Source organism: Peromyscus leucopus, chromosome 1 (assembly GCF_004664715.2).
Source record: "Peromyscus leucopus breed LL Stock chromosome 1, UCI_PerLeu_2.1, whole genome shotgun sequence".
Taxonomy (NCBI): Eukaryota; Metazoa; Chordata; class Mammalia; order Rodentia; family Cricetidae; genus Peromyscus; species Peromyscus leucopus.
In genome coordinates, this window is record NC_051063.1 from 92,971,075 (window position 1) to 92,991,517 (window position 20,443).

The 20,443-nt window shown below is 50.7% G+C and overlaps 1 protein-coding gene across 3 annotated transcripts in view; it reads left to right on the plus strand.

The window, feature by feature from the left end:
- Dkk3 (dickkopf WNT signaling pathway inhibitor 3) overlaps nucleotides 1-20,443 on the plus strand; it is a 40,827-nt gene that overhangs the window by 18,312 nt on the left and 2,072 nt on the right. For all 3 annotated transcript variants that reach the window (XM_028875843.2, XM_028875845.2, XM_037211472.1), the window contains 3 exons: nucleotides 17,701-17,793; nucleotides 19,091-19,235; nucleotides 20,090-20,246. In XM_028875843.2, coding sequence (XP_028731676.1) covers nucleotides 17,701-17,793; nucleotides 19,091-19,235; nucleotides 20,090-20,246 — 395 coding nt within the window. The remainder of the gene's footprint in view (nucleotides 1-17,700; nucleotides 17,794-19,090; nucleotides 19,236-20,089; nucleotides 20,247-20,443) is intronic.

Genomic DNA, 20,443 nt, shown 5'->3' on the forward strand with positions numbered 1-20,443 from the left:
TGTCATATACATAAAATAAAAATCATCTTTAAAAACAGTTTTGAAGACCTTGTAGTTTAGTCATAATTTCAGTGCAGACAAGCATTTCTGTTGTGTGAACAGGAGGGCAGCCTACTTAGGCAAAGCTGTGAGAGATCCTGCAGAATTTCCCACCTGAGAGTTGTGCTTGCAATTTCAACAACTTCTGAGGCTTGTTTCTGGGCAGCCTTGGCTACGCTGAGTGGGTGGTGCTCCAGAGGGCTCAAGAAGAAAGAGCTTGTCTGTGGTGTGTTTAGGGTCCTGAGTAGGGTCAAAGGGGTGGCTGTTGGGACTGTGAAGTGAAGCAAATATAGAGTCTTCTGAAGTTGGTCTCACTCCAGTTCTCTGTGTCAGAGAAAGGTCAGATTTGCATTGCAGGCTGTTCCCAAGTCCAAACAGCCATCCACCCCTGTTCCCCTCCCAATGTGGGCCAGATAAGGAGGTGGGAAGTCCCTGTCGGACCCAGCTGTGTGCTCAGTCTGTGTGAGCTCATGAGCTGAGTCACATGGGGAGGAGATGATGACCACTTAGAGGCTACTGCCTCCACCTCTGAAAATCTGAAAACAGCAAGTCTTCCTTCCTTCTACTCTCTGCCCCTGTTCCATCCCCTCCCATAGGTGTTTAGATGCTGCTAGCAGTTCTTCAGTGAGTTAAATAAGGCTGGCCACAGCCAGGTCAGTTCAAATGACCCTTGATACTTATTAGCTGGGTGCCTTTATCTTAACTGCTTTGTGCCTTAATTTCCCTATAGGTAAAAATGAGTTCATCAATTTCCTTCCAGCCAGGAGTAGTAATACCAGCATTCAGGAGGTAGAGGTAGGAGGATCATGAGTTTGGGGTTGTTCTTGGCCACATGGCAAGTTTAAGACTAACCTGAGCTACATGAGACCCTTTTTCTTTTTCAAAACACACACACACACACACACACACACACACACACACCCAGACAAAATGAATTTGTCCCACATATTGTATTCATAAAGTTAAAATAGCCCATGTTAAAACCAGTGTATAGTGTCTGGATTATCGGCCAATTACTGTTATCATATTTTGACTGCCTCCAATCCATGCCTATCATAATTCTTTGCATTATTCACTCAACTCATTCATTATTCATTCACTAGTATGCTCTTTTGACTACCTACTATGTTACTGGCAGGCTTGTGTAAAAGAGTTTTTAACATCACAGGGAACCCAGGCTCAACCAATCAACTAAATAAATAATTACAGTGAGTGCATAATTTATTTCTTTTTAAAAATCTTTGAAATTTGTGTGTTTACATTCATGTGTGTGAAGTGCCCAAGGAAGCCAGAAGAGGGCGTCAGATCCCCTGGTGCTGGAGTTACAGGCAGTTGTGTGCTACCTTCGGATGGGTGCTGGGAATAGAACTCAGATCTTCTGGAAGAGGTCCTAACCACTGAGCCATCTCTCTAGCCTTATTCATTTCTTTGTAAGACAGGCTTTTGCTATGGCTGCCGTAGCCAAGTCTGGTCTTAAACTCCTGCCTCAGCTCTCCAGTGCTGTGGGTTATGGGTGTATACCACAGATATGTAATTTCCAAAGCAGACATTGAACTAGGCAGGGTAGACTGAGGAGACTTTGTTGGGAGGGAGGGTAGGATTCTGCATAGTCTGTCATGTTTCTGATTGCTCTGTAAGTTGGGACTCTAACTGCCCAGTTGTTCTAGACTGTCTCTTTAAGGGTATTGGGTAGACTTGGGAGACAAGAACTGCTCTCCCTCCATGGGCAGAAGGCGAGGCGCTCCAATATAAAAGGTTTTATTCCCTAAGCTTCCAGTTCCTCAGGTGTGGCACAAGCTCATGCAGGAGGTGCTGTTTCCCTAATGTGTGCATGCAGCTTAGGGAGCCAGAGGACCGGCACAGACATCGAGCTCACGCTGCTTGTGTGCAGCTGACATCAAATCCTTTGTCTCCCACCCCAGAGTCTTGTGTGAAACAGGAGGGCTCTCTTGTCACCTTGAAAGCAGAGGAGACTCAGGCCCTTAGCATTCTTGACGGGCTTCCTGGAAGAGGTGATGGTTACGCTGTGTTTGCAATGGTGTCTCAGAATTAGTTGCAGGGAGGAAGGACATTTCTTCCTGATGTATTGCTTCTTCAAAATCAAGAAGACACGCAGCTATAAGAGCTGCAGAACATTTATTTAGAATACCAGAGCATGGTAGGAACAGCAGCTGAAGCTGGGAAGGGGTGGGGATTGGGTCAGGAGACTTGGAGAGCCCAGCCAAGGAGTCAGCAGATATGCTGAGTTAGGCCTGTTCTGTGTCTGAAGGGCCTTGCCATCTGCAGTACTGCATCGGTGGGCTACCACATGATCCCCAAAGCTGAGAGCCAGGAGGACCAGCTTTGGATGGCAGAGGCATCCATCTCTGAGGATGCAGCTTTGCTGAAGCTTAAAACCCAAGTCCCTTCAGGCTGCAGAGTCTGTGTCCCGCAAGAGCCTGGCTTGGGGCCTAGAAGTCTGGAGCGTTTTACTTGAAAGTGGAGCACAGACCAGATAAGTCACACTGATCGCACCTAAAATCTGGTTAGCCCGATGCCATCAACTGTAGAACAAGCTGTGTTCTGAGCTCTTTGGGACGTGTAGGGGCCAAACTGTCTGGTGCAGGCGTGTGGCTGTCTTCTGCCTTGGGCACTTGGGGATTCTTCCAGGCACCAGCTCAGGGGCCTTTGCATCCTGTTCGTCAGCTCTGCCTTTGTCCTTCTTTGCTCATGGTGTTTGTTGTCCTGAGAACCTCACAAAGCTTGTGAGCCCAGCTTGTTTTTTTAAAATAATATTACAAATGTGATAATAGTGAGGTCTGCGTGCTCCCCCATGGTCCCTCATTTAGTCACTGTAACTCAGAAGGTGATCAGATTAAGCAGCCCCTCCCCAAATCCAGCTGTTTGTGAGCCAGGGTAAATACTGGCTGTTGTGATGGAACACAGCAAGTGTTCCATACTAACTGGTGATTGTAATGGCAATGGGAGTGCTCCGTCATGAAAGCAAACACTGCCTGCTGTGTGCCAGGTGCTTAGTGAGGGTCCCGCACCCCTCCCACCATCTGCGTGACGGCCATCCAGCAGGACACTCGCTGACCCCAGATGGAGTAACTGAGACCCAGAGAAACAATCCAAGCCCATAGGTGGCAGAGTCAGTACTAACGAGAGGGGTAAACATTTAGGTCTTTCTTACTGACTCAAAGATTCCTAAAACACGTCTTTTCCTTTAGTGGAGTTGTTGGTTTGCTCCTGTCTTTTAATGACACCATCTCTTGCATCCCAAGCGAACTTCAGTCTTCTCTATAGCTCAGGATGACATGAAGCTTTTGGTCCTCGGGGTAGTGGTGGAGACAAGCAGATCTCAGGGTCTCACTGGTCAGCCAGTCTGGCTAAAATGGTAAGCGGCAGATTCCCTGAGAGACGCTGCTCAAAAAATAAAGCGAAGAATGATGAAGAAAGAGATCTGATGTCAATCTCTGGCCTCCACATGCACACCTAGCATTGAGCATAGTCATGTCCACATGCACACACAGCATCGAGCACAGTCATGTCCACATGCACACACACCAGTGAGCATAGTCATGTCCACATGCACACACACCAGTGAGCATAGTCATGTCCACATGCACACACACCAGTGAGCATAGTCATGTCCACATGCACACACATATAATACACACTTCAAAAAAAAAGAGCCAGCTTCCCATTCCTGTGGGGATATACTCAGCAGTGGAATGCCCAGTTTACATGGTCTTCTATTTTTTAAAATGAGTATGGATGTTTGGCCTACATGTATGTCTGTGTACCACTGTCGTGCCTGGTGCCCGAGAAGAGGGCATTGGATCCCCTGGAACTGGAGTTACAGAAGGTTGTAAGCTGCCATGTGGATGCTGGGAATCTCACTTGGGCCCTCTGAAAGAGCAGCCAGTGCTCTGACCACTGAACCGTCTCTTTGGCCCCTCACAGGGCTTTCGGTTTGGGGCTTGTTGAACAGTTGTCATATTGCCTCCCACAGTGACTTTCACATCCTGACCACCATGAGCATATCTTGCCCTTCTCAAATCTCATGATTGTAGGCACTGGGAGACATGCACCGGGAACTAATTTGAAAGATTATCTGGATGTTTATGGTGTTACCTCAACACTCTGGAGGCTGAGTCAGGAGGATCGCAAGTTTGAAGCCAATCTTGGATACATAATGAAATCTTTCTCAACAACAACAGTAACAACAAAACAAAACAACACATAAAAGCCAAACCCCAACAACTCCTGGTCTCTTTTGCCCTCGATGGGGCAGCACTTCCCCAGTTCTGACTCCAAAAGTTGCCTCCGAGTATGGCAGCCTCAGTAGAGGGAGATCCAGTGCTGCTGGTCCTGCATCCTCAGCCCGCACTGGGGCCTCTAGCTGATGTGTTCAAGACTGCCCATGGTCTTATACCCAGGCCCGTAGCTTGAGCTCTGGAATCACAAGATCAGCTTTGGTGGCTTTCCAGGAATCTACAACCCCAGCCTCTCCATATGAGGCACACACACCCTCTCCAGCCTTCTAAAAGAACCCCACCCCATTTCTCTGCTAGATATGTCAGACCCCAGGGGCTTTGGATTCCCAGGGAGGTTTTGTGATATCAATGATGTTTTGACTCCCATAGGCAGTAGCTTCCTGGAAGATGAGGCCAAATAGAGCCAGTGGAGGCCTCAGTTCTGTCTGTTCTTCCTTCAGAGTGGGATGCAGGGTCAGTGGAAGGGAATGGCTGGGGTGGGTGGACAGGACAGAGGCCGTATTTAATGCCCTTGAGTAATGGCAGTGGTGCCACAGTTGGACAAGCTTGGCTGGTGTCCCACATCAGGCAGGAAGCTGCTTCTCCAGGCACCTCCTCAGCAAAGGAAGGGAAAGGATCCATGGAGACCAAGTCACAGATCTCACTAGATCCATAGCCACTGTCATTTTCACCTCCACACCACGTGGAAAAGGAGCAAGACTCTTAGGTGCATTTCAGAGTAGCACAGTCCTGTGGAATTTGGAGCGTGAACTACTGTGGGTCAGAAGGCTGTTGTGTGGCCGTGGGTCCTGTGTCAGGAACCTGCTCTGTGGGGAAGAGCATGTGCTGACTGCCTGAGAAGGGCGTTGAAGCAGTGAGCTGGTCCAGTGGCACACACCTGTAATCCTAGTACTGGGGAGCCTAAGGCATGAGGATCAGAAGTTGGGGAGCCTGGGGCAGAAGGATCAGGAGTTAGAGGACAGCCTGGGCTACATAGCAGACAGCCCCCCATCCCCCAAAATAAGATGTGGAATAAATGTAAATTTTCCCTTTTGACTTAATTTCTCGGGGTAGGCGACAGTAGGTTACAGAGGATGTGTGACAGATCAGGAACGGTATTTATTTTGCTCTAAGGTCATGGTTGCTTTAATGTAGTGCCTTATGAGTTTCTAAGAGGTGACAGTGGCCAAGGCGCCAGACCAAACCAATGAAAAACTGTATGTGTGCAGACAGGTCCCGTGCCAAAGAAAATGGAGCGTTTCATGGGGTCTGGCAGGTATAAACTGCAGAACTCGCAGGGCCTGTTTGGGCTCACTTCAAGTTCTTTAAGGAATGAGGGGCTGGGAATGTGACTGAGTTGGTAGACTGCTTACCAAGCATGCACAAAGCCCTGGGTTCAGTTCTCAGCCCTGTAAGAACCAGGTGAGGTGGTACATGCCCTCAATTCTAGCACTCAGAAGGTGTGTGTGTGTGAATCAGGAATTCAAGGCATCCTTGGCTGCATAGTGAATTTGAAGCCGGCCTGTGCTATTCGTGACCCTGCCCCAAAACAAAGCAAACAGAGGAAGATGTAATGGAAGCACTTGGCACAGAACTCTGTCATACCCCCCTCCGCTGCCCAATGACAGACATTACTAATATATTGCAGAGTAATTTCCTTACAAGCCCAGATAGTTCAATACTTGAGTTAAGATAACACTACAAGCAGCTGCTGACAGGGAGCTGAACTCTATTTGTAACTTAGTTACTTCTCCCACTTGGGGGGCAAACATCCCACTTATAGATGAGGAAAAGAGCTGGGGGAGGGGGCTATGAGTTTTCTTTGAACACAAAGTGATCATACTTGGAACCTCATTTCAGGTAAGTTCATGTTTTTGATAAGCCTGGAGTTTCCTGCTACAGAGGGCGGATCTAGGGGTGTCATAGCCCTGAGGGTTAGTGGGAAGGAAGGTGGGGTGACTGATAATGAGGGGGATGTTGAAGACTGAGTGGGGAGACTTTTGGGGAGTTCTGGCTGGTATGAACAGAAGTTTGTAAGTACAAATGAGAGTGTTTTCTGGAAGATTTTGAGTCCCAGGAAGTCAGGGGGCTCCATTTGTTATGTGTCACGTCCGGGTCTGTGCTTGGAATCGAGTAGGCACCCCGTAGTGAATGAACACATGTAATAGAGAATTAGGAAGTATAAACAGAATACACTGAAGAATTCTCGAAGACAAGAGCCAGGACAAAGTGTATGAAGCAGTGTGTGTGTGTGCACGTGTGTGTGTGTGTGTGTGTGTGTGTGTGTTGTAGGGAGGGGGCACATGTGCCTGTGTGTACATGGAGGCCATAGATTGACATCAGGTGTCTTTTCTCTATCGTTTTCCACCTCACTTTTTGAGACAGGGTCTCTCACTGAACGTGGAATTTGCCTGTTGATCTAGACCGGCTGGCCGGAGAGCCTCAGGATCCACCTGTCACTGCCTCCCCAGCTCTGGGACTATAGGTGCACACCACCACTCCTGGCTTTTATACCGGTGCTAGGGGTCACACTCAGTCCCCCACGCTTGTGCTGCGAGCGCTTTACCCACAAAGCATCTCTCCAGCTTTGTGAATGAGTTTTTGTTGACTAGAAAACTGTCCACTCCGAGTGACTGTTTTTCCGGCCTGCACTCATCCCTCTGTGTTCTAAGTATCCACTGTTTGCTGAGTGGTTTCCCAGCAGGCTGTACATATTCTGGTTTCCAATCCTTGTAACACTGTGGCATCAGTATTGTTTTAGGGAGAGGACACTGGAGTTTGGTGAAGTTGAATATTGAAAGCTACAATAGAGGATTAAATGGTGAGACCAGAATAAAAAAAAAACCTAACATTTCTGGGCATTTCCTAATATTAGATCTCGAAACAAGATACTCCTGTATTTCTGATATAAAAAGTCATGGGCACTTGCAGCTGTAATTTTGGAAAAAAAAAAAGAGTTTTCTAAAAACCCATTCACTTTTTGAAGTCTCACTCTGATTGCAATGTGTGTCATGTCTCCTACACCTTGCTTGGGTTTAGAACGTAAGAGCAAAGAGAACTCATTTTCCTGGGCACCTACTATGTGTCAGGCTGTTTTTCCTCACTCCAGCCAACCACCCAAGTAGTAAAGGAAATCAAGCATTTGGGGCTTGGGCAGGCCCTTGGTATCCCCTGGGCTGCCTGCAGGAGGCTTTCCCTGGCGTGCCATGTTCTCTCCCACCCCTGAGCGTGTGTGCACACATACACACCGAGGGTGAAGCCGAGACTCAGCCACTTCTGAGCAAAATGAAGTCAAGCATGTTTTTCCACCACAGAGGCATATTAAAACTTTTTCCAGGCTCATTAACATGCATGGCTTAAGTTGAAAAGTCTAGAAATTCCAGAAGCCCCCTTTGCGCCCTGCTGTGGAAGAATTTTGTGGGCAGAGGCAGAGAGAGGAAAAATAATTGTGGAGAGGACAGCTGGATGGGCTTTGAAGCTCTCAAGAGGCCTGAGGTGGGTTTCTTCTGTACAGAGCTAAGCGACTTTGTTTTTGTTCTGAGTAGCTTTGAATTTTATTCATCTTTTCCTGCTTTTCTTTTCAAGGGAGCTGCAGAAATTCTTTGTGATGTATTTTTTAAACATTTACTTCTTTTTCTATGCATGTGTATATGTGGTGGTGCATGCCAGAGTGTGTGTGTAATCAGAGGACAATTTACAGAAGTTTGTTCCCTCTGTCCATAGTGTGGGTCCTGGGGATTGAACTCGGGTCAGCAGGCTTGGCAGCAAGCATCTTGAACCCATAGAGCCATTCCCCCGTGATATGTTTTTGAAGGATGATGACATAGAAGTGGAGGTTCTTAATCGTGGGTACCCGCCAGCATCACCCTCCTAACCTACTCAGAAAAAGAACGTTTCTCTGTTTCCACCCACTTTTTACTTAAGTGTCTTTTGTTCATTTGTTTCTAAGACAGGGTTTCTCACTGAACCTGAAGCTTACCAGTTCTGCTTGGCTAGTTGGGATCCAATGCTATCACACGTACCTTGCCCTTTCTCAGTGCTGTTATGTGAAACTCCCTTTTCATAGGCTGGCCTTGAACTAGTTATGAAGCAAGGATAATCTTTTAAACTCCCAATCCTCTGACCTCCCCCTCTCCGGGCTTGTTACCACTTTCACACAACACTTGTGTTCAACCCTACTTCAAAAGGAAGAACTGCCACTGGACTTTACTATCCAGGATACAAATAAGCCATAGAACACTGCAACTCTGTGAATTCTAGTTAGGTGGGGTCATTTTTGCTTGTAATCTCGTCTGCTCCCTTATCAATCTACCTGCAGTGTTCTGAGAAGGGTCCCCAGGGTCCAGCCAACTGTCAGAGAGCCCACATCACAAAAAAAGTCAAGACTTCTGTTTTTATGTTTTGGGTTTTTTTTGAGATAGGCTATGTAGCCAAGGATAGCCTCAAAATTATGGTATCCTCCTGTCTTGGCCCCCAAAGAGCTGATATCATAGACATTAAGAACTTTATTGGGCCGGGCAGTGGTGGCGCACGCCTTTAATCCCAGCACTTGGGAGGCAGAGGCAGGTGGATCTCTGTGAGTTCAAGGCCATCCTGGTCTACAGAGTGAGTTCTTTGTATTGTTTTGTTTGAGTTTCACTCTGCCTCTTTTGGCATGGAACTCTCAGTGGTCCTCCTGCCTCAGTGACCAGCCCCTCCAGTACTGGGATTACAGACATGTGTCACCACACCTGGTTCTTTGTGCTAGTCTTTGAGGGTAACTGCAGATCAGGTAGGTGAAGGATTCTAGATGTGTGAGCTGAAGTCTAGATCCTAGGGAGGTCAGAAAATCAGGTAGGACAGCAGGTTGGGAACTGACCTTGTGACCTGTGTTAAGAGCAGAGTTTGGATCCCAGGCCACGGTGGGTGGGGAAGGTAGATGGTGGCCTCAGGATGGAGCTTTGCAGGGGCTCTGCCTTCATGAACGTTGCTAGAGCCCAGGTTCCCTGAGCTGGGTAGACCCAGAGCCTGGACATCCCTAGTCCTTTTGCTAAGTAACTGCGGACCTTACGTGCAACCAGAAAGCCAGGTCCTTAATTTGCAGAGGTGAGGAGCACCTCTTACAAGTGACAGGAATGTGAAGGTTCCATCTGGTGTTCCTCACAAGGATGCAAGGCTGTCCCTCTGCAGGTAGCTGGGTGAGCTGGGATTAAAGGCACAGGAGGTCAAATGGTTGACCCATGCTTTGTGGGTTTCAGGACTTGGAATCATTAGTGTAGACAGTTCCTCAGCTCTAGAACCACAGTCCCCCGCTTCCTGGTCACTGGGGGGAGTGCTTTTTTTTTTTTTTTTTTTTTTTTTTTTTTTTTTCCACTCACTCTCCCTTGTCACATCAATTTCTTACACAACATTGCAGATGCAGGCTGTTATTGAGGCCGAGAAGGCGGCTGTCTTCTCCAATTATGTGCTGATTGAATTAGCCCAACGCTAAGCCTTCTCTAGGGCCCTCAGCCCTCGACTTTCAGAACAATTATGATCAGGGATATGCACAATTAGGTTTGTGTTTTCAGAGGATGACTCAGCTCCAGGAGGGAGTTGTGGGTAAGGGGGTGGCTGGTGGCTGGAGGTCAACATCTTTGTTGATGATTTGTTTGGAGAACAACCTATGACTTGAGGGGAGTAAGGACCTTCTCTGAGAACGGCAAACCTCACTGCTGAGCTGAAGCTGTAGGTCAGTTGAGGGGAGTTGCCAGAGTCTTCGCCCTGTGTTCCATCCCAGCACCATATAAACTAGGCATGGTGACATTGGGAGGTATCCACCAGAGATGACCACTCGGACACAGGTTCAAGACAGTAGAAAGTCTTTACCAGCTGGCCAGCTACTATACTGGGTGGTCAGCTGTCTGGCGATGGCACTGGGTGTTCCGGACCAGAGCTCAGTCCTGAGCATTTCTCAGGGTTAGCTTTTAAGGACAAAAAGCACATCCTGGCTTGACATACCTCAATTAACAAGAACAGTTAGCCAGAAGCAGAACTGCAGAAGCCAAGAAGCAAGGTTAGTGTGTTTAGAGACTTACTCAGAACTGTGGACTTGGATGGATTAGGTCTTTGTGCTTCTTTGGGTGGGTGGTGCTGCCTGTCTGCCGGCTTCTCAGGCCTGAATGGTACGTCCATCATAGTGTCAGTTGTGCTAAGGTCTGAGGGCCCATTCATGTCTGGAGATCTCTAACAGTGGTGCAGTTCTGTAACTCCAGCCTTTAGGACATGGAGGCAGGAGGATCAGAAGTTCAAGGTCGTTCTTGGCTAACTAGTGAGTCTGAGGCCAGCTTAGGATACCTGAGTCCCTGCCTCAGAAGAATCCCTCTGCTACATGTGTGGAAACCCGCTTTTATGCCTGAGTCTGAGAACCCCAGTCAGAGCCCTTCCCCCAAGCCCCATCCCTGGAAGGAACTGGCCCCAAAAGAGCCCCTTTGGGAGGGTCAGGTGAGCAGAAGCCTGTCCTGCCCTGTTTCTCGCTGGTACTCAACACCTTCCCTGGGGACCCAGGTCTGGATTTAGTTACTGGGAACCTGGCAAGAACTTGGCTCTCGGTGGTCTCTGGACCTACCTGATCACATGGTCTGAGCTTTGCTGGGTGTTGCAGGCTGGAATTCATAGCACTGAATCCCAGACAGGGCCCTGAGCAGAGGCAGAAGCTTGGGAGAGGGCCTGAGAAGGCCTGGCCCAGCTCACCTCTGCTCCACTGGTGTAAGGGAAGATGAGGGGGCGTGCTGTGGGTGGGGGAGCATGGCAGCGGGTGTGGGGGCCATAGCGGGGGGATGGGGACGGGGGGGAGGGGGGAGTGCTGACATGAGAGGCCAGGGGTGTGAGGGGTTCTCCTTGGCGTCATTTGTCCCTTTGTCCCAGGGTATCAGTTGGTTGTCACCGTAAAAATTCACTTCTAAAGAAAGAAGTGTGTTTTGGCTCCTGGTGAGTTGTTTTTGGGGACTGTGAAGAAACGCAAGGAACACATATATGATAGCACAGGGCTGCTCACATCAAGGCCAGAGGAAAACAGGAAGGGAGGAGAGGAGGGATTTGGAGGGAGGGAGGGAGGAGGAAGAAAGGGAGAGGGGCCAGCAGTCAGTTGACTAGATTGAGGACCAGAAAGAAGCTCCATTTAGAGCAAATCTTGGCCCAGTTCTCCAGAGGAAGTGCTGAACTGGAGAACTCAGGCTCAAAGAATGTACTGGGAAGCCCTGGGGGCATGGGGCGTGGGGCATCATGGCCAGGCAGTGGGACCAGGTCCTGACGCGGGTGTCAGCTGTTCTGTAGGACATGCCCTCCCCACCTAAGGATCTGTGGCCGATGGAAAGGAGGCTGTGAGAGAAGTCCAGGCATAGGCTGAGGGTTGGGGCAGGGTGTACTCCTTACCTCAGGGTGCCGAGCCAAGTCCAAGTTGGTGGGTGAGTCTCACTGGGGTGGGGATAGATTGTCAGCCTCCTCCTGCTTGGGTTGTAAAATGTAGGGGATGGAGAATTGGCAGGCCACCCACCCAGACTTTTGCAGATGCTAGCACTTCAGGATAATAAGGGCTGGCATCGACCCACAACTCCTGCCCAGATTTTTCCACAGGGCTGTCTCTATAGCAGGGGCCAGGCCAGAGCCCTGGGTGAGGTTGCCCCAAAGCCGTGAGCTGGCAGACAGCTTGCAGCCCCACCTCTGGGAAAGGCTACAGGCACCTCACTGTGTTGGAGACAGATGTGCAGGTTTTGTTATAGGCTCTGCAACTGGCTTCATTCTGAGGCCAAAAAAGGACTCTTAGCAATGGGGGCCACTGCTGACCTGGAGGCCTCTGCATACCACGTAGCACATACACATGCTTACACACACACACACACACACACACACACACACACACACACACACACACACACACACACCTTAGAATTTGCTGATGTGGAAATCAGCTGAAGAACGGAGGCCACCACCATTCTCCTGGGCACCTCAAACCAAGGCCAGCCTAGAACACTCATTGCCTCACACTGCCACTTCCTGCCCCCTGCCTCCCCCCCCCCCGTCTGCCCTCGTTTCCAAAGCCCTAGTACAGCCCTGCCACTTACCTGTGACCTTGACAAGAGACTGAGGCTCTCACTGCCTCAGTTTCCTTGTATGTAAGGAAGGGCTTCTCTGCTCGGTGTGGGAGAGAAGGTGGTGTGAGGGTGATAAGTGGAGGTGACTTCCTGACAGCTGGTGTGAGGGTAGTGAGTGGGGGGCACCGTTTCTTACTCTCTGTTGCCTGCTGGTTGTCTTTGCTCAGCCGACCAGTCTTGGGCCCTTTCTGCATCTCTGTGGTCTTCTCTGGTGTCCTTGTCTGCTAACAGAGGGCCCTGGGATGAAGCCCGGAGATGAGCGGTGGTGATAGGCAGAGTCCTGGTGTAAGCCGCACATTGTCAGTCATTCAAGAGAAAAAGTACTCACTTACTAGAATGAGGTCCACCAGCCCAAAGTGAGGTGAGGCAGGTTGCTGGAGTCTTCCTGACACTTCAGGGGTGCTCCTGGCCTTGTGGGTCTGGGGAGGGAGAGTGAGGGTCATGGAGTCTTCTGAACTTCAGTGCCCTGCCTTGTGGGCTCTGGAGATGAGGGCAGAAGTGAGAGGTCATGCATGGAGTCTTCCTGACACTTCAGGGGTGCTCCTGGCCTTGTGGGCTCTGGAGATGAGGGCAGAGGTGAGAGGCCACGGTCTGTTAGTATAGGCTGATAATCACAAGGATGTTAGCTTAGACACGGAGGTGGACCATGAGTGACTGCTAAAGGGAGCTGAAGACAGTCAGAGATGATTAGCTTTAGGGATGCAACATTCCAACACCTACAAGCCTGGAGGTTCTCAGAGTCAACTTTGTAGGTCTTTAACACAGGTGAGGCTTGTCCTAGGGAGTCCAGCACAGCCTCATTTGAATTAGTTGAGCTGCAAGGACCTTCTCTCTAGTACATGTTCTGAAGTAATCGGTGACTAAGTTATTGTCGGGGCAGAGTGTGTGGGTGGTCATGGCATGGGTGTGGAGGTCAGAGGACGATGTTGTGGAGTCTGTTCTCTCCTCACCTTTGCACAGAGCCTGAGGATAGAGCTTTAGGTCACCAGCCTTGTGGGGTGAGCACTTTGACGGGCTGAACCATCTTGCCGACCTCAAATGCATTTTGAGACTATTAAGAGCAGCGGACAGAGTGATCCCCTGAGAGTCTGAGGGACTTGTGTTCAAATCTTTGCCTCCCACCACGACCGGAGGCTCTGAGGCTCACTTTTCCACTCTGCAAAATGGAGTCCAAACTGTGTGCGTCTGCCCCTGGCTCCAAATGGCTGCCGTGGAAGCTGCGAGAAACCATTGCTGCCCTCCTACTCCCAGGCTTTGACCTTTGCTTCCTAGGACCTCTTTGCTGATAAGCTGGGAACTTATAGAGATGCCGAGTGATTCCTGTGCCAGTTTCCACTCTTTCGGGGTCTCATCAAGGCACTGGGACAGTTTCCAGGCGATCCTGGCCCAGTCCACACTGTTTTCAGTTCCAATGTCGAGCCTGGTTTCCTAAATATAGCTCCCGACAGCAAAGAAGGCCTCCTTGGAATGGCTGCAGCCCATGACCAGCTTCTGGGATGTCTGTCAGGCTGAGGGAGGAGCAGGACAGACAGACAAGGCACGGCTCCAGCTGCACAGAAGCCCGGAAGTCTCATGCTGACCCTGTCATCCAGGCGCCCAGAGCCTCTGGTGTTGGTTTTCTGTCTCAGCCCTGGAGCAGGCAGATGCTGCTGGGCTCAGTATGGCTGTGGGCTGGTACTGAAGGGAGGCCCACGCTGAGATGTACACAGAACGGAGGAGACACTTATGGCAAGCTGGGTGACCCTGGGCCAACCCTTCAAGGCCTTAAAACTGAGATGGGAATGTTGGTACCAAAAAAGAAAACAATCAAATAACAACAAAACAGCTATCACCTCAAAGAGAGTAAAAGTTTATTTGGGAGCCACATATGAGTGACCATGGCCCCAGGATCATGGATTCAGATTGCTATAAATTCTGTATTCTAATGTGGTAACGGTTTCATGAAGGTTATTTTTTTTTCCAGTAGCAGAAAACAAAAAACAAAACAAAACAAAACAAAACAGTCATAAATCAAATTTAAAAATACATTGGGAGGTCCAGCAGATAGGTGAGTTACAGCAGATTGGGGAACTATCTGCTGTAGGCCTGGGTTATTATCTGATGACAGTCTTAGCTTGTGGGTTAATAGAGGTTAAGGGTCATTTAGTACATTACAAAAAGATTTGCCTAAAATCTATAGGGATGGGTCAAATACAGTAGTGGGAACGAACAGATAGCTACAGGACCCAAAATAGTCCAGGACAATTTGGCTCTGTACCCTTAACATTCTGACTCCCCACAGTCACTTAGGGTCTAGTCAGAGAATCTACCCGGAAGACCTCCATCACCAGTGTGGTTGTTTCGTTTTTGTTTTCTTTCTTTTCCTCTGAGAACTTCAGCTCACAGGAGTCTTAACCATGTTGAGGGTATTAGAGGGAGCCTGTGCTGTGCTGTGAGCACTTAGGGCCTCGCTTGCTCTGCTAGAGCCCTGTGTGGTGTCGAGATGGCTCTGGAGCCACCCCCTACCCCCACAGCCTGCAGGGTAGGTGCACAGCTTCTTATCTCATCCTCCTGCTGGGCAGCATGATAGGACCCAGGGCTCCTCACTCTGACCTTGGTCTTCCGCCTCTGTTTTGAGTGGCAGTCTGCCTTCAGGTCTAGAGTCTAAGAGACAGGAGGCCCGTGAGGTCAGCAGCCCCAGAAATCAAAGCACTGCCCTGAGAGTCACAGCCAGCCATAGACCCGGAAGCAGCCGAGCCTCCCGGCCCTTCTAGCACCCTGACCTCTCACCCTGCTCAGCACCTCTGGTGGCCTGGGCGCAGCTGGGTACGCAGGACCCTGTGGAGTGGGCTCAGGTGTAGCCCAGGAAAGAGAAGCTGGATTTCTCAGCCGTGCCAGCCCTTCCTTCTCTGTTCACTCAGGTTAGAGGACCTGGCCTCCTCCTTATGCGAGACCTGCACCTGCTGCGGAGGGAACCTCTGCTTGGCCTTCCTTCTTTTTCTTTGCTCCCTCCGCTGGTTGAATTATGAATTTATAAGGAAGGGCAGAGACCTCCTCAGAGTCATCTCTGTCCTCGGTGCCGGATGGTCCTCCCTCCTTCCCAAATGTCACCCTCCCACTCCGTTCTCTTGGAAGAAATATCAGGAGCATCCCGCGGCCTGTGTTTGGGAGGGTGTAACGAGGTGCCAGGAAGGCAACCTATCTTAAATAGCATTTGTACTGAACATACACTCCCCTTTGTTATTGTCCCCTAGACAGCACAACATAACCATGATTCCACAGTAGGCACGTTGCATTGGGCATTAAATCCAGAGATGATAAAGCATGTAAGGAGGATTGTGTGGGTTAGATGCAAATTCTGTGTCCTTTTACGTAAGGGACTTGAGCATCTGTGGAGTCTATACTTGTGCGGGTGTGTGTGTGGGGGCAGGGAACATGCTGGATGCAATCCCCTAGGGATGCAGTGTCAACTCACATCCTCATAGACCTCTCTTGCCGCTTTGGGGTCCTGGGTCCAGCAGATGCAGGTTCAGCCCCTTGACTTGAGGTAGTCTGTTTTCTTCCTGGTAGAAGTCAGAATGGTGGCCCCCCTGACATTTCTGGTGTGCTGAGCCAAACACGTCAGGAGAACAAAGGTGCGGACCTGCTGCTCTGGGTGAGACCTGGGCTGTGCTGTCAGCTCCCTCCAGAGCCCAGCACACTGGTGGGTGAGGGGAAGGGACCTGCAGCTTCTGAGCTAGGTGAACGGGATCCCTGGGCCATGTGCAGGAGATAGAGGCTAGGTCGTTTTTAGGGTGTCAGGTGGTGGGATCTCCTTTGGCGTTTTGTTGAGGAATTGCGGTAGATGATTTTCTGGTGTGAGCCCCTGGTGAGCCTAGAGCTTGTTTGGTGTGTGAGAGCGACATGTCTGTGTCAAACAGGTGTCCTGACTCAGGCCTCTCCTCTGTCACCCTTCAGAAAGGACTGGGGGATGATGTTGTAGTGACTCTGTCTTCCTGGCCAGGGAGCCTTGCTTGGTGAGCAGAGCACTGTGCAAGCTCCCCCTGGTGGGGCCTTAGCTTAGTGCTAGGCCTGTAGCTCCCCTGAACCAAACACCTATCTCCTCAGACCTGAAGGGTTCGCCAGGACACATTCAGACCTGGGTCAAGGACACCAGCTACTTCCCAGGAATAGCGTTCAATAATAGTTAAGAGAGCCAGGGCCTGTCTTCTGAGACCCAGCTTGCACATGTTCAGGGCCGCAGGCCCCCAGATACCCTCTGTACCCACTGGTACAGCTGCTTCAACTCACAGAGTAGAGCTGAGGCCCATCCCAGGCACTGCGCACGCCTGACCCACCAGGCCTTGGCATATAAGGCTCCACACTGGGTCTCAGGATGGAGGATGCCCTGAGATGGGGTGAGGCAGGCCCCAGTCTTCACAGAGGTCTTTCTAGAATGTTTGCCAGGGCTCAAGAGCTCCCCGCCTCTGATTACTGTATTTGGGGCTCTGAGCCCCTCCACTCAAGGGCTGTGGTGGAAACAATCCCTCTACCCTGCCTTAGCCGCGTCTCCTGCAGGATGCCATGACCACTCTGTGCCACCATTTCCCAACACAGAAGAAGTAACCTCCAGCTGTCACATGCTGGGAAGGTTCTGTCCCAGGGAAGGGGGTGATGAATGATGTCCTTGCGTGTTTTTCTTCCTCAGTCCCCCTTTTCTATGGCTGAGATTCACTGTGGGTCTGACTCTCAGATGGACAGATGTTCCTAGCTAAGTGGAGCTGGCAGCCCTAAGGCCCCTGGGCTGGGAGGGTGGGGTTCCAGCCATCTGACTCCCACTTTTAAGCTTGTCTTGCCTCTTGACTGTTCCTTAGAAGCCAGGAGCCCTCTGTGGGCAGGCCTGTGGCCTTAGGGCCAGTGCCAAGGGAGGTAGTATCTTCCTAGGCAGTAGGGACTGTGTTGGGCCTGGCCTCCAGCTCTTCCTGCACAGTCACACAGAGCCTGGAACTCATTAGCACCTTTTATTAAAACCATCTGTTCTGTGTATGAGCAACTTTGAGTCCCCATGCTCCCTGCCCTGGGTGTGGGGGACGCTGAACACAGATGGTGATTGTGTGAAGGATGTGGGAGGCTCAAGACTCCTGGGGTCTTGAGAAGATAGACCCCACGTGGACTGCGGGTGAGGCATAGGTGACAAGCACCAGCTGGGCCAGGCTTGGGTGTGGCTGGAGCCAGCAGACACTTCTGGTCTTGTGCTTCACCCAAGACAGGGATGAAGCTGGAGTCTGCCCTTCCAGGGCGCTGCAGATCTACACCTCTGCATTTTACTGACAACATTCCCCGCCCCCTCCCAGGAATGTATCATTGATGAGGACTGTGGGCCCACCAGGTACTGCCAGTTCTCCAGCTTCAAGTACACCTGCCAGCCATGCCGGGATCAGCAGATGGTAAGGACACCAGTAGTCTCCATTGCTCTGCCAGGAGGGGACGAGTCTAAGTCCCAGTTGGTTGCTTGCAAGAGCCTTTTAGTGATGGGGAGGAGTCCCAGAGGGGCTGATTTCTGGAGGAATCAGAATGTCTAGCAGACCTGCAGCCACTCCACCCCATGATCTCTGGTCACATTGTGTGGCTCATGGGTAGCCAAGATGGAGTGGGAGGAGAGAATGGGAAGCCCTGTACTGGTCCCTTCCTCTGGGGCAGTGAACAGCGCAGACACAGTGCACACATGTAGTTCCCAGACAAGGAGAAGGGCTACCCCTTTCCTCCTGGGCTGCTCCCTAAGTCCCTGGGCTTCCAGTCTGCTTAATAAATGTGCAGAGGGAGGAGCCCGGGAGCAGGCTGGAGGACTCTCCCCAGTGCTGGTTGTGAGAGAAACATGAGCCCAAGCAAAGGAAACCCTCTGTTCCACCCAGCAGGCCTTTTGGACAAAGCCATGGGCTCATGACTGACATTTTCCTTATTTTGACAGAAAAAAAAAAAAAAAAAAAAAAAAAAGCACAGTAAGTTTAGAAGATAAAGGGTTCCTGTGACCTTGCTCAGCTCCATCATGGTGAGGCCATTGCTGTTGTCCTCCCAGGCCTCTCACATCACAGGGCACAGTCCTGGAGACCCTCTGTTGCCCTTTAATTACCATTCCCTGTGGGTCTCTGGGTCCCTGCCACCGGCATGCTTCCCCAGATTGTGTCTTCCTGGCTCTGATCGACTTAGTGGTTTGTTAGAATGCTGCTGCCTCCACCTGTGGCCTGAGCTTCCCTTCTACTGGGCCTAGTTAAGAGGGTGAAAGATAAACTGGGCAGTGGTGGTGTGTGCCTTTAATCCCAGCATTTGGGAGACAGAGATAGGCGGATCTCTGAGTTCCAGGCCAGCCTGGTCTGCAGCGTGAGTTCCAGGACAGCCAGGGCTACCCAGAGAGACCTTGTCTCAAAAAACAAACACTAAAAAGAACAAACAAACAAAAGGGTGAAAGATAGTTATGGGACAGAGGCACCAAAGATACACAGGTTCTGTTTGTAAAGTCTTTGACTTGGGCAGAACAGACTTAGACATTCTCCTTGTCGGGTGCCATTTTCCTCATGTTTTGACCCTTCTTGTGCCAATAGCCACATTTTCAAGCTGCGTCCTTCAATTTCCACTAATGTGAGCCATCTTGGATTGGGCCGAGCAGGCTGGAGCACCATGCCAGGTGCCCAGGCTTCTAGGCTGGTGAGCCTCTGGGCCTTGTGTTTTTCTCATTTCTCTGTACAGCTGTGTACCCGGGACAGTGAGTGCTGTGGAGACCAGCTGTGTGTCTGGGGTTCCTGCACCAAAAAGGCCACCAAAGGTAGCAATGGGACCATCTGTGACAACCAGAGGGATTGCCAGCCTGGCCTGTGCTGTGCCTTCCAAAGAGGTGTGTGGGCTCCCTGATGGCTGCTGGGGAAATCTGTCCCAATCTCTCAGGAGGGTCTGCTGGGCCCCCAAATGCTCCTTTCCCGGTCTTGCCTCCCTGCAGCAGGGTCTTTAAGGCTTTCACTGTGTTCCAGCCCCACACAGCCTCTTCCTAGAGTAGGGAGATAAGTGTCCTGCTTTGGTTTCCCAGTTTTTGACTATGCAAATTAAGTTCTTTTAGGATGCATGAGTCCAGGGCAGGAGGAGCATCCCTAGATGGGTGGGATTCCAGAAGCCCCTGCCCCATCCCACAAAGGCTGCATTGGCTAGGGTTCTTTGTGTGGATTCTCTTTTGAGTTCCTAGCAACTCTCCCCAAGGGCTTGTACAGGCTCGCTCATTTGCCAGGAGTACTGAAAACTGTCAGCTGCCTCCCCAGGTCCCTTTCCCAACCCCACTGCTCCTCCCTGTCCCTGCCACTTCGATCATTTGCTTGGAGGACAACATTCTAGAGGTTGTTTAGCTTCTGTCATGTCCCACCTCGAAGGCCTTGTCCACCCAGATCCTCTGTCCTCTTTATCACTGCCCCCTGGGCTCTTCCCACTACACTGCCCCAGACCCTTACTGGCACTCTGCCCCTGCTTCAGGGCCTTGGTTCCATTCTTCATTTCCCTTGGTGGTTTGCCCCCCCAAACCCAGATCCTCTCTTCAGGCAGACCCCTGTCACGGCTCCAGTTCTCAGTACTCGGTTTGTCCGAGTGATGGGCTACCATTCCTATTTTTCTGTTCTAACCTCACATGGGGCTGAGGGGGGAGAGCAAGCGGGCACCTGTTTCTGTGCCTGTCTTTCACGGTGACTCTCGGCCGGCCGGCTCCAGACCTGCTGTTCCCTGTGTGCACATTCCTGCCTGTGGAAGGGGAACTCTGCCATGACCCTGCCAGCCAGCTGCTGGACCTCATCACCTGGGAGCTGGAGCCTGAAGGTGCCTTGGACCGCTGCCCCTGTGCCAGTGGACTCCTCTGCCAGCCTCACAGGTGAGGTCCCTTCTGTTGACTGTCCTGGGGGCTGAGAGGAGGCAAATGTCATCCAGAGGGACTGAGAAGCAAGTTGGGCTAAGGAGGAGATAGATGTTGATTCAGTATAGGGTAGGTGTGACTGGAGGCGTCCCCAGGTCACTAGGATGGAGGAGGGTCCAGTCAGCATCAGATTCATAGACTGGGGCTCTGTTAGA